At 52.8% G+C, this 12,488-nt stretch overlaps 1 protein-coding gene across 2 annotated transcripts; it reads left to right on the forward strand.

Annotated features, from left to right (window-relative positions):
- The first annotated feature begins 691 nt into the window (after positions 1-691).
- TNNT1 (troponin T1, slow skeletal type) lies at positions 692-10,169 on the forward strand. 2 transcript variants are annotated; one of them, XM_045830300.1, is made up of 14 exons: positions 692-731; positions 1,784-1,826; positions 1,932-1,945; positions 2,273-2,314; positions 2,531-2,575; positions 3,351-3,372; positions 5,422-5,482; positions 5,749-5,865; positions 6,115-6,192; positions 8,141-8,254; positions 8,513-8,622; positions 9,525-9,615; positions 9,726-9,766; positions 10,029-10,169. In XM_045830300.1, exons 2-14 carry the CDS (start codon positions 1,795-1,797, stop codon positions 10,072-10,074), a joined length of 813 nt encoding a protein of 270 aa, XP_045686256.1. In that variant the 5' UTR covers positions 692-731; positions 1,784-1,794; the 3' UTR covers positions 10,075-10,169. The 2 variants fall into 2 exon arrangements, with proteins under 2 accessions (XP_045686256.1, XP_045686257.1); XM_045830301.1 differs by lacking the exons at positions 692-731; positions 2,531-2,575.
- The last annotated feature ends 2,319 nt before the right edge of the window (positions 10,170-12,488 follow it).

Raw genomic sequence — 12,488 nt, forward strand, 5'->3', positions numbered from 1 at the left:
CCCAGAGGTCAAGGTCGTGGCTTGGCAGGGAAAGAAGGAGAGAGATACCAAAAAAAGTCCGTGTCAGATGGAGGTGTATGTGTGTGTGGGGAGGGTAAGGTCGTGAAGGCCTGACACCCCACCCTCTCTCCTCCCCCCCGACGCACACCTGCTTCCCGGCTTTAGCGCCTGTTGTCACCAGGGTGGAATCCTGGTGGCAGACAAAGGGTGGGGGGTGGGGAGAGAGTGACAGAAAGATGGACAGAGAGAGACACGTGCAGAGACACCCAGTGGAGAGCTACAGAGACAAAGGAGAGAGAGATAGAGAAAAAGTATGAGAGATGGACACCCAGAGAGACACAGAAAGGAAGGCTGGACCCTTGGAAAGAGAAAACAACTCTTTTCCCCCTGTCATCAATAAGCATTATCCAAGGACCTCTGTGTGTGAAGCCTGGGTCTCCCAAGCATAGAGTGCCTCATGCTGTAGGGAGGGAAGGAGCATGGGGGTTGCCTGACCCAGCTGGGGGCTCCTGGGAGGCACTGATGGCTGGAGAAGGGGGTTGCAGCAGGCAGGAGCTGCCTGGATCATGTATGTGGAGCTGGAGTGGAGGCAGGGCCCTCTGCTCTAGGACTAGTGTTTGGGGAAAGGAATTTTCCCCCGCCCTCTCCTCCGGGGCGGGGCCACACTCCACTATAAACCGGGGCTGCCTCAGCTCCCCAGCACGTTCACGCCTCTGCAGACTCAACCTTAGGTAAGGGCCGTGATCTCCCGGGTTGCGGGGGTGGGGTGGAAGACAGGAGGGGTGTGGAGCAGAGGTATGGATGTGAGGATTTGGGGGTTACTAGCAATGGGGGTGTCTGGATTTGGGTGTTGCAGAATATATGAAACCTTAGGACCTTGGAAGTCTGAGAATCAGGAAATCTCAAAAATTGGGAGTGTCTGGACTTGGATGCCCAATAGTCTGGATTTCAGAGCTTGGAGATGAGAATCAGGAGTTTGGGGAATTGAGGACTCAGGATCTGTGGTCTCGTGATTCGAGGTTTGAGAACTTCTAGTGCCACAATTTGGGGTATCATGATGTGGGCCACTGAGTTTGGGCATCTGGTTTTGGGGTCTCACGATCCTGAGGTTTCAGAAGTTATGGGGTGTCTAGACCTGGGGTCTCAACTGGTGTCTCAGAATCGACATGAGGACTCGTTGGTGCATCTTAAATTGGGGGTTTAAAGGTCTGTGGGTATTGGGATTTGGGGGTACGGGGCCTGGGGGCTGTCAGACATTGGGGGGATCTATGTAGGAGTGAGGATGGGGCCTGCCTCCTCCCTGGCTGTGGGTGAAGGTGAAAGGAGACAGGTGGGGAGACACCCAGCCAGAGGGGAGGGGGGCATCTGGGGGCAGGAAAGGGGAACAGGTGTGGCTAATTCTCCCAGAAGGCCCCCCCACTCCTCGAGTCCCTTTTTAGGAGATGTCCTCTGTTTTGCTGTCCGTGACATCCCCCCGAAATAGCCCCTGGGGGTGGGGCAGCTATTGTCTTCGGGCTACTGCGGGTTCCCAAATACCTTTTCGTAATCCCGCCGGATCAGGTTCCCACCGCCCTGTCATAAGACAAAGGAGGACAGCTGGAGTGGGGGGTGGGGCATGCAGGAGCCCCAGCTTTGGGGCTCTGCCTGGATAGCACCTCCCAAAGGCCTGTCCTCACACGGCTTAGGAATTGGGCTCCCTCCTCCCTCAGACCCAGGGGTCGGGCCCCCAGCCCCACCTCCTTGGGGGCCCCACCCCACTCCCCCTTTTCTCTGTGGTCCTCAGGTCATACCAGGATGTCGGACGCCGAAGAGCAGGAATGCGAGGAGTGAGTGTTGCTGGCGGGAGGACTGGGGGCCTGGAGAAGGGGAGACCCTTCCCACCCTCCAAGTGTCTAACTCTCCCTCCACTTTCTCTGCATCCCCGTCTTCAGGGAGCAGCCCGAAGGTGAGTGGGGTGTGCGCTGGCCTTAGGGGGGGGTGGCGGGTATCCCACGCGATCTCTTGGGAGGGGCTGTGCAGAGAGGCGAGTGGGCCCCCTCCACCTGTCCCTGACTCCCACCCTACCCCACCCCCCCGCCCCCGTCCTCCCGGGTTTCCTGAGCGTTTCCCAGAGCAGTCTGTGCCCAGCCAGTGGAGAAAGCTTGCGCTGCCCACCTGCCGCTGAGATCCAGAGGGGTCCCGGTCCCCGCTGAGACTCGAACCCTGGCCTCTGCCCCACCCCCACCCCGGCGCCCCTGGGCTCCTAACGGCTTCTTGTCTTTGCCCCTTCCAGAAGAGGAGGCTGCCGAGGAGGAGGCTGCAGTGGAGGAGGAAGGTGAAGCCGTGCACTCCGCTGGCTGGAGCCGGACGCGGGGACCGCGTGGGGTGCCCAGCACTGCCCAGGGGTGGAGGCTGGGGTCGGGGCTCCCGATGGCCTGGCTTTCAGTTCCTTTAACAGCCTCTCCACTCTCTTCCCTCTCTCCCCTCCCGCACCCGGGCGTGGCCGCTCCCCCCTTCCCGCATCTCTCCCCAAATCCGCGCTTCTCCCCAGAACCCTCCCCAGCCCCCGAAGAGCCGGAGCCGGCGGCAGAGCGAGGTAACCGCGTCTGCTTCGCTTCCCGAGAACGATTTCGGGGTCTTCCCCGCCCCGATATCCGCGTCACCCTGACCTCCTGGGGGACTCCCTCCAGCCCCCTAATCCCTACCCCTAACTGGGTCTTTCAAGCCCCAGAGAGCCCGCGCGCCCTCTGGTCGCCACGAAGGGAAATCGCCTCGCAGCGGCATTAACTCTTTCCCTTCCTTCTTAAAGGGACCTTCACCCAAGCCTTCTTCCTCAGCCTGGAGGACTACTTAATAGAAGGGTTGCATGTTTGTGGAAAGGCACCCCTCCCCCATCTTTGCCCCCAACCCTGTCTGTCATTTTTTCCCCCCTCCATATACATTCAAAGGTTGGGGCCTGGGTTGCAGAAGGGGCTGGCACTGGGAGTCTGCCTTCCTGTGCCCCCGCCGCCCCCACCCCATGGGTGTGGGCTGGGGTCAGAACTGGATCACCAAATGAAGAGAGGGCTTGGGGCCCCCTGCACTTCTAGGTCTTGATGGAGGAGGTCTGGGTATGCCGAAGGGGGAGGGTCTGGGGCTTGGCTCTCTGGGTTCCAGACAAGCGGGAGGAGGTCCCCACACCAGTTCTGAATGTATATCTGATGCGGCCACCCTAACTTCCTTTCTCCCTCCTTTCCCCCCATGCCCTCGCCCCCACCCCAAGAGCAGCTGGAGAAGGGAACTGGGCTCCTGGGAGCCAAGGCTTGGGGTGTTTTCTCTTCAGCACTCCACATGAACTCTGACTAATTATCTCTTTGTATCCCCCCCACCAGAAGAGGAACGCCCCAAACCAAGGTGAGATCCCAGGGGCGTGGGGGATCCAAATCCCACCGTCCCAAGTATGTCCCCCACCTCCCCCGAGACTGGGTGTGAGGAAGGCAGAGAATGAAAGTCAGAGGGAAGCACAATTGCAACACAGGGAAGCACAGTCAGCGATTCCTTCTTTTTTTTTTTTTTTACAAAAAAATTTAGTCTTTATTTTTAAAAAAGATTTTTAAATTAACCAATTAATTAATTTTTAGAGAGAGGGGAAGGGAGGGAAACATCAATGTGTGGTTGCCTCTTGCACGCCCCCTACTGGGGACCTGGCCCACAACCCAGGCATGTGCCCTGACTGGGAACGGACCCAGCAACCTTTCCGTTTGCAGGCCGGTGCTCAATCCACTGAACCACACCGGCCAGGGCAGTGATTCCTTCTTTAGCAAACATTTCTGGAGAACTTCCCATGGTGGTTGGTGGGTCAGACCCCATCTGCTCTGTTGCTGAAACAGACCCAGATATAGTGATTGTACCACTGTACCAAACAGGGTACTAGAGTAGCATAGGTCAGTGCTCTATGTTTGCCCTAGGCAATCAAGGAAGGCTTCTCAGGGGAAGTGATGCCTGTCTAGCTGAAGGAGGTAGATGGGAGATTGTAGGTGAGACAGCTGTGTGGTGTGCTCAAGGTCCAGTGGCTGATCTAGGCCAGTGTTTCAGGGACAGACACAGACACAGGTCATTCTGATGAGGAAGAGCCTGAACTAGGGGATGTATGGGGAACTCATGACCAGGATAGCATGACACTGAGGCCAAAGCTTAGAGATGCTAGGAGGCAGCAATCCGAGGGTGAGAAAAAACCTAGAAGCAGAAATTCCCTGGGTTTGTGTGGGCAGTGGTGTAAATTTCAAGGTGGCTTGAGGCTAGGGTACAGCAAGAGGCAGAGCCGTGAAGTCCAGGGCACTAGGGAGCCATGGAATGATTTTGAGCAGAGGAGGCACAGGGGCAGATCTGGGTGAGAGAGCACAGATGTGACACGGCAGGGTCAGAACATAGTGCTTTGCTGCCACCTGCTGGAGATCTCATCAGGGAAGGCTTGGTGGAGGAGGAAAGGTCTCAGGGACTAAGGCTAGCAGGGGAAGGGCATTGCTGGCAGAGGGAACAGCATGTGCAAAGGCCCTGGGGTGCAAGAGCATGGGACACGGCCAGGGAACAATGCAACATGGTGTGTGTCTGAGTGCGGAGCCAAGAGCTTACGAGAGAGAGTTTGGGCTGCAGATAGAGTTGGCGAGCCCTCAGTAACTGATGATCGTTGTAGTCGAAGTTATGGGGCGAAAGACATTGATCACAAGAGTATCCTAAGAATGAGTAAAATGGCTCACTGGGGGACAAGGAGGCAGAGATGGGACAGCCAGGGGAGCAGGAAGCAAGTCAGGAGGAGGTGCTTGCTGTCTCTCAGAAGCCCAAGAAAGAGAGAGGACAGAGGGCTCACCTCGCCCCAGCAGCTCCGCCCAATACAAATATAATTCATGTAACTTTAAATTCTTTACTAGCCACATTTTAAAAACTAAGACAAAACACGTAGAGCTAATCTTAATATCATACTTTGTTCAATCTGTGGTATGTGAAATTTCAACCTTTCAACTTGCAATTAACACAAAACATGAGATTTTTTGGAAAGATTTTACTTATATTTTTGGAGAGAGGGGAAGGGAGGGAGAAAGAGAGGGAGACATCTATGTGTGTGATACATCGATCTGTTGTAGCCCCTCCCACGTCCCCAACGGGAAACCTGGTCTACAACACAGGCATGTGCCCTGACTGGGAATCAAACCAGCGACCTTTTAGTTCACAGGCTGGCGCTCAATCCACTGAGCCACACCAGCCAGGGCGAGATGTTTTAGATTATGTTTCTTACACTAAACCCTTGAAATCAGATGTGTATTTCACTGACAGTCCCTCTCCATGGGACCAGGCCCTTGGCAGGTGCCCAGAACCACGTACGGCTGGTGACCGCTGCACTAGCTAGTACTGCAGGGACTGCCAGGGACCTCACACTGCTCACTGTCTTTCTCTTCTATCCATCAGCCGCCCCATGGCTCCACTGATCCCCCCAAAGATCCCGGAAGGGGAACGCGTGGACTTTGATGTAAGTAACAGACATCCCGTCCCGCCCCCGGGAGCCAGCAGCTGCTAGCCCTTAGGGTATCTTCGTGCGAAATAGGAACAGGTGTGTCTCATTCGGCCTTCTTTAGGAATTAGGTCCTAAAAGCCAAAGTAGGATCAAAAGATGGTCTTTGCTGCCACCTGCTGGAAATTTAGTGAACTGTCAAATCCACTGATTTTCGCAAGAATTGCAGAGGAGGCACAGGGTCAGATCTGGGTGACCTTTTTTTTCTACCTTCTGTCCTGTAGGACATCCACCGGAAGCGGCAGGAGAAGGACCTCTTGGAGCTGCAGACGCTCATTGATGTGCATTTTGAGCAGCGCAAGAAGGAGGAAGAGGAGCTCATTGCGCTGAAAGAGCGCATTGTGAGTCGAGGGTGGCGGGGCTCCCCAAATTCTTCCCTCACCCTGTGCCATCCTTTGGATCTTGGGGGATAAGGAACAAGAGTTGCAGTCCAGGTCAGACCCGAGGTTGAAACTTTCGGAAATGGATCCAAGTCTGGCCTCACTCAAAGTTGTGCATTTTTTTTGCTCTTGACATCCTTTTGGGGAGGGGTAGTGTGTGGGTGGGTGGTTGTCCCTGAACCCCTAATTCTTCTTCACCACACCCCCCAGGAGCGGCGCCGGGCAGAAAGAGCTCAACAGCAACGCTTCAGAACCGAGAAGGAGCGCGAGCGTCAGGCCAAGCTGGCGGTGGGTGACTTCTTTGTCTATTTTCCATTCATGATATTCTCTGTGATCCTGAAAAAGTCCTCGTGCTGTGTTACTCAAGGATCTTTCTGTCAAAAGGAACAGAAACTGCAAACCAAGCTGGATTCAGCGGAAGGAGAATTTTTTTGGCTCATCCAAAACAAAAGTCTAGGGTGTGGCCTGCTTCAGGCATGGCTGGATCAAGGGACTCAAAGAGCCTCACAAAGATCCAACTTTTTTCTTCCTATCCCTTGGCCCATCTTTCTCTGGACATTGCAGTGACCAACTCATCCCTGTTTGCCTGCGACTTTTCTGGTCTCAGCCCTAAAATTCGTGCATCCCGTCTGTCCCAGGCAAGCTAGAATTGTTCACCCATTCCTAGCTGGGGGAGAGTGTTCAGAATGCATCCATTATTTTAGGCCTTGGAAACATGACCTGAAGTGGCATCAAATGAACCACTTTTGAATAAAATTGGCAGAAATAAAATAAAATAAAATAAAAAAGGAACCACTTTTAAGGAGCAGGAGTAGGGTGGTGTGGTAGGCAGAATAAGGGTCTCCTCAAGAGGTTTACATCCTGATTCCTGTAGTTTGTGATTATGATCCTTACACAGCAAAAGGGACTTTGCAGATGTGGTTAAGGTTCTGGAGACAGGGACTGATTTTGGATTATCCAGGTGGGCTCAGTGTCATGACCAGGTGCTTTGTGACCCCCAGGAGGGTCAGAGATCTTAGATCTTTGAAGATGGAGGAAGGGGCGCAGAGCAAAAGGAGGCAGGCAGCTCCTAAGCCCGGGGGAGGTAAGGACTTAGATCCTCACCGGAGCCTCCAGAAAGAACCAGCCCTATTCACACCTGGGTTCTCTTCACACCTGTGTTAGACTTCTGACCTGCACAACTGTAAGAGCATAAATTTGTGTTGTTTAAAAAAAATTTTCCCCCACCCTGACTAGTGTGGCTCAGTGGATTGAGTGCTGGCCTATGAACCCAAAGGTCACTGGTTTGATGCCCAATCAGGACACATGCGTGGGTTGCTGGCCAGATCGCCAGTAAGGGGCACGTGAGAGGCAACCACACACTGATGTTTCTCTCCCTGTCTTTTCTCTCCCTTACCCTCTCTCTAAAAATAAATAAATACAAATCTTTAAAACAAAACTAAAAAAGATTCCCCTCCCCAGTTACAGTTGACATTCAATATTATATTAGTTTTCAGGTGTACAGCATAGTGGTTAGACATTTATGTAATTTACAAAGTGACCCCCCCCATAAGTCTAGTACCCATGAGGTGAATTTGCCTTGTTTGAAGCCGCTAAGTGTGGAGAGTGCAGCAGTCCTAAGAAACTAACTCAGGCAAGAAATGCTGGACATGCAAAAACCATCAAGCCCACCTCGCTGGCCCTTCCAGTGGGGAGGGTCTTGGTCTGGACATGCCGCTATGCCTGCAACGTGCAGGCCACACATTCTGGACGAGGTACCACCTTTGCTAGACATTCCAGGACCCCTTGCTCCGGCTCAAGGCCGTCAGCCTCTTAGTGCCTCAGGCCCCCACTGCCATCACCAGTTACCCTCCTCGACCCTCTGAGGACAGTGATTCTTGTGTCATGAGATGAAGGGAGACTAAGGCCCAGAGAGGGTGAGCGTCTGTGCTGAGGTCACACAGCCAGGTTCACCATCGGTCGCTTCAGGCTGGAGGGGTGCAGGACCAGCAAGCTCATCTCTCCCCCATTTAAATTTTTGCTGGAGGGGGAATTCCCAAGGCCCAGAGAGGAGGAGGGACTTGCGGGTGGTCACACAGCCAGGCCTGGAAGGGCCAGGGGGGATGTCTGCGTGTCTGCCTGGTCCCATGCTACTTGTCTCCTATCACTGGGTCTGAGCCCCACTTCTGCATCCTCATCTCAGCCCCCCACAGTGTGGGGCAGGCCTTGGGGGCTAACCTTCCCCCACCAACCGCAGGAGGAGAAAATGCGGAAGGAAGAAGAAGAGGCTAAGAAGAGAGCTGAGGATGACGCCAAAAAGAAGAAGGTTCTGTCCAACATGGGTGGCCATTATGGGGGTTACCTGGTCAAGGTGAGTTCAGCTGGTGGGGACCTGAAGTCTGGGTTCCCAGGGAGGAGGCAACTGAGAGGACAGAGTTCTGGTTCCTGAGGGTAGGGGCTGGGGGCCTGGGCTCCTGGGTCTGAGGGGGGAGTGAATGGGGTCTAGATGCCCGAGGTCCAGTGAGAGAAGTCCAGTGAGGTCCTGGATTGTGGACCCCCGGGTCCTGACGTGGGGAGCCATCTGGAGGATTCGTGCCCCAACTCAAGATGTCTCCTTCCCAATGTTCAGGCAGAGCAAAAGCGGGGCAAGCGCCAGACAGGGCGGGAGATGAAGGTTCGAGTCCTGTCTGATCGTAAGAAGCCTCTGAACATCGACAGTATGGGAGAGGACCAGCTCCGGTAGGTGGGGAGGGGCCTGAGTGTGAGACAGGGAGATGAAGGGACCCTCATCCAGATCTGTGAGGGCAGAAACCCTGGTGCTGTGTGACTTATGGCAAGTGCCTCCCCCTCTCTGAGCCCCTGTAGCTTCCTCTGTGAGACATGTCACTGAGATGGGACCCACTCTTGGTTGGGTGCCAAGACCTCTGAGTGAAATTCAGTGACATAATAGTATTTCACATCATGATCTCATTGTATAACAGCTCAGTGCAATAGACTTTTATTTATTATTATAGACAGAGGGGAAAGGAGAGAGAAAGAGAGGGCGAGAAACATCAATGTGTGGTTGCTTCTCATACGCCCCCTCCTGGGGACCCAGCCCACAACCCAGGCATGTGCCCTGACTGGGAATCAAACCAGCAACCCTTTGGTTCACAACCCAGCGCTCAGTCCACTGAACCACACCAGCCAGGGTCAAAGTGTTCTGTTTCTAAGGAAGACAGGGATAAGGGATGTTGGGTGGGCATGCAGCCATCTCTTTCACAGTTTTATTTCTACTTTTCTTTTTGAGATGGAAACACAATCCTAGGGGAAGTCACTTGGTCACAGTCACCAATCAGAGAATGGAAGAGCTGGGACTTGAACCAGGGCTTTCTGACTCTGGTTGAGTCCTTAGCAGTGACCTCATTCTCACTTAGGGGAATATGTATCTCCATTGTGGGTGGGGAGACAGTGAGCAGAGATTTAAAAACCCTTTGCTTCAATTCCCATTGCATATCTCCCATCGCCTCAAAAATTAACCAAATTGGACCAATAATACCAAATTCAGAGACTCGCTGTGTGACTTTGGACAGTACCCTCAACGTCTCTGAGCCTATGGCGTGGCCAGCCCCCAGTCCCTGATGGCCTGTCTGTTCCGCCAGGGACAAGGCCCAAGAACTGTGGGACTGGATCCACCAGCTGGAGTCTGAGAAGTTTGACCTGATGGAGAAGATGAAGCAGCAGAAATACGAGGTGAGACCCAGCTCCGCTGGGGGCCCTGGCTGGGCTGGGACAGGGCAGGGCGCTGTGGACGAGCCTGTCCCCAAGCGGTGCCAGCATCTCCTTCCCACCCCCCTCCACAGATCAACGTGCTCTACAATCGCATCAGCCACGCCCAGAAGTTGTAAGTGTGACTGGGCCTGAGCCCCACACCCTCCCTTTGACTCTCCGGGTCTCTCCTTCCTTCTCCATCCCCCTCATTCTGTCTTGGCATCTGTCCCTTCCGCTTTGTCCCTCATTCCATCATTCCCCTCTGCCCAAATGAGAACGCATTTGCCCGGCTCTTCCTCTGGGCACCAAGGGCACGTATTCTGGGGTGGGGGAGGGGGTCCCATCTCAGCTGGCCGCGAAGCCCTCCCTTCTGACACTGCTCCCTTCCCCTACAGCCGCAAGGGGGCAGGGAAGGGCCGCGTTGGAGGCCGCTGGAAGTGAGGCTGAGGTGGCCGCCAGCCTGGAGAAGGCAGCGGGAGTCCTTGGAGGGCTCTTCCCATCTGTTTCTTGAAATAAACGGCGCCTGCGGTCACCTGCTGAGTTGTCGTTATTGTCATTATTAAATTCTTATCGCCAACTCCTGGTCTTTGGAGAATTCTCATATTATCACAATGATATATAAAGTTAAACCCTCCCACACGGCTGGTGGGAAGGTCAAATTAGGCAGCACTTGGGGAAACTGTCAGTTCCTTACAACGTTAAACACAGAGTTACTGGCCCAGCAATTCCACATGTAGGCGTCTGTGCAAGAGAACGGAACACAAAGGTCCCCACAAGACCTTGCAGGTGAACGTGGCCACTGCATTATTCACAGTAGCCAATAGGCGGTGACAGCCCAGGTGTCCAACACAGATGGGCAGACACACTGGAATATTACTCAGCCATGAAAAGGAGTGAAGCACTCATCGTGCTACAACATGGATGAACCTTGAAAACATGGTGCTGAGGGAGAGAAGCCAGACCCAAAAGGTCACATAGTGTATGATTCCATTTCTATGAAATTTCCAGAAGGCAAACTCACAGAGACAAAAGGTTAGATTAGTGCTTTCCGGGAACTGGGGAGAGGGGTGGGGAGGGGAGGGCTTAAAGAGCACAGTTGTGAAAATGTTGTGGAATTAATGATAGTTACACAGCCTTGTGAATACAATAAAGAACACCTTAATGGGACACTTGGAAATGGTAAAGTTTCTAGTATGTGCATTGTATCTGATTTTAGAAATGCAAAAACAAAGCCTGCCCTGGCTGGGTAGCTCAGTTGGCTGGAGCATTGTCTCACAGACCAAAAGATTGTGGGTTCAGTTCCCACTCAGAGCACATACCTAGGCTGCACATTTGATCCCCAGTTGCGGCACGTATGGGAGGCAAACCAATCAATGTTTCTCTCTCTCTCTTCCTCTCTAAAATCAATAACAACAACAACAACAACAACAACAACAACGTATCCTTGGGTGAAGATTAAAAAAAAACAAAGCCTAACAAAATAATTTACAAAGTTACCCATGGTCAAATCAGTGATGAATTAATGCCTGTCCCTTGCCACTGTCTTTGTGACTTTCTGAATGGCACTTATATTAGTGAGCAGATGGGTCTGGGTACTGGGCCCCGAATTCCAAATAAGAGTGGCTTCAGTGAGAGAGTGGATTTCTCCGGCATGGACGTGTCTGACTTGAGACGGGGCTGTGTTTCGTGAAGTTGTCTGGGACCAGGGTCCTTCATCTGTGAGGCATCTCTAGGATGTTGCCTTTGTCTAGGGGGTGGGCACTTAGGACTACATGTTTGTGTACCCCCAGGTTCGTATGTTAAAGCCCTGCCCTCCAACAGAATGGTGTTTGGAGGTGGGACCTTTGGGAGGTGGTTAGGGTTAGATGAGGTCCTGAGAGTGGGACCCCCATGGTGGGGTTTTTATTTATTTATTTTTTACTTTTTATTTTTTAAAAGTATTTTTTAAAAGATGTTATTTATTTATTTTAGCTGGGGGGAGAAGGAGAGGGAGAGAAACATCAGTGTGTGGTTGCTTCTCATGTGCCCCCTACTGGGGACCTGGCCCAAAACCCAGGCATGTGCCCTGACTAGGAATCGAACGCATGGCCCTTTGGATTGGCTGGCAGCTCAATCCACTGAGCCACACCAGCCAGGGCTCATGGTGGGGTTTTTAGAAGTAGAGGAAGAGACCAGAGTTTTCTCTCCACCATGTGAAGACACAGAGAGAAGGTGGTTGTCTACAAGCCAGGAAGATGGCTCTCCCCAGAACCCTGCCACCCTGGCACCCAGATCTCAGGCTTCCAGCCTCCAGAACTGTGAGAAATTAATGGCTGTTGTTTAAGTCATGAAGTCTATGGTGTGTTTGGCCTGGCAGCCTGTGTTGACTGAGACAGTAAGTGCTCCACCAGCCTCCACAAGCAGGTCAGCCATGGGTGTCTTTCCTCTTAAATGTAAAATACTCTTTTTGTACAAATCGCTCTCACAAAGGACAGGGTTTAAACAACAGAATCAGAACCGAGTTACAATGTTCTTAGCTGTTTCCACACTGGACAGGAGTGTGAACTGGGGGGGCACTCTGTGATTGTTCTCAGTTCATCCCTTTATCTGAACCATCTTTGTGATGTTAGACCAGCCTCTGTTTTTTCTGCCTGTTGCAGGGGAAGAGAGGACATTTTTCTAAAAATCATTCTGAGGTTATTTTCATCAGCCATGAGGAGGGTCAGCAGCTCCAAGGTCAGGAATCAAAATTCCAGGGTTAGCACTGACAGAAAAAAACAGGACTGAGAAGTGAAGAAATCTGCCTCATGGAAAAGAGCAGGGCAGAAGAGAATTTTAACAAGTGGAGTATGAAAGTGCCTGGACACAGCCAAAGT

This window comes from Phyllostomus hastatus, unplaced genomic scaffold (assembly GCF_019186645.2).
Source record: "Phyllostomus hastatus isolate PE091 unplaced genomic scaffold, TTU_PhHast_1.1 phas_contig_151, whole genome shotgun sequence".
In the NCBI taxonomy this organism is placed as follows: Eukaryota; Metazoa; Chordata; class Mammalia; order Chiroptera; family Phyllostomidae; genus Phyllostomus; species Phyllostomus hastatus.

Coding starts and splice junctions, on each gene's coding strand:
- TNNT1 (XM_045830300.1), top strand. CDS start 1,795: ATGTCGGACGCCGAAGAGCAGGAATGCGAGGA. Junction 3,373..5,421: donor GAGGAACGCCCCAAACCAAG/GTGAGATCCCAG, acceptor TCTATCCATCAG/CCGCCCCATGGCTCCACTGA. Junction 9,616..9,725: donor TGAAGCAGCAGAAATACGAG/GTGAGACCCAGC, acceptor CCCCCTCCACAG/ATCAACGTGCTCTACAATCG.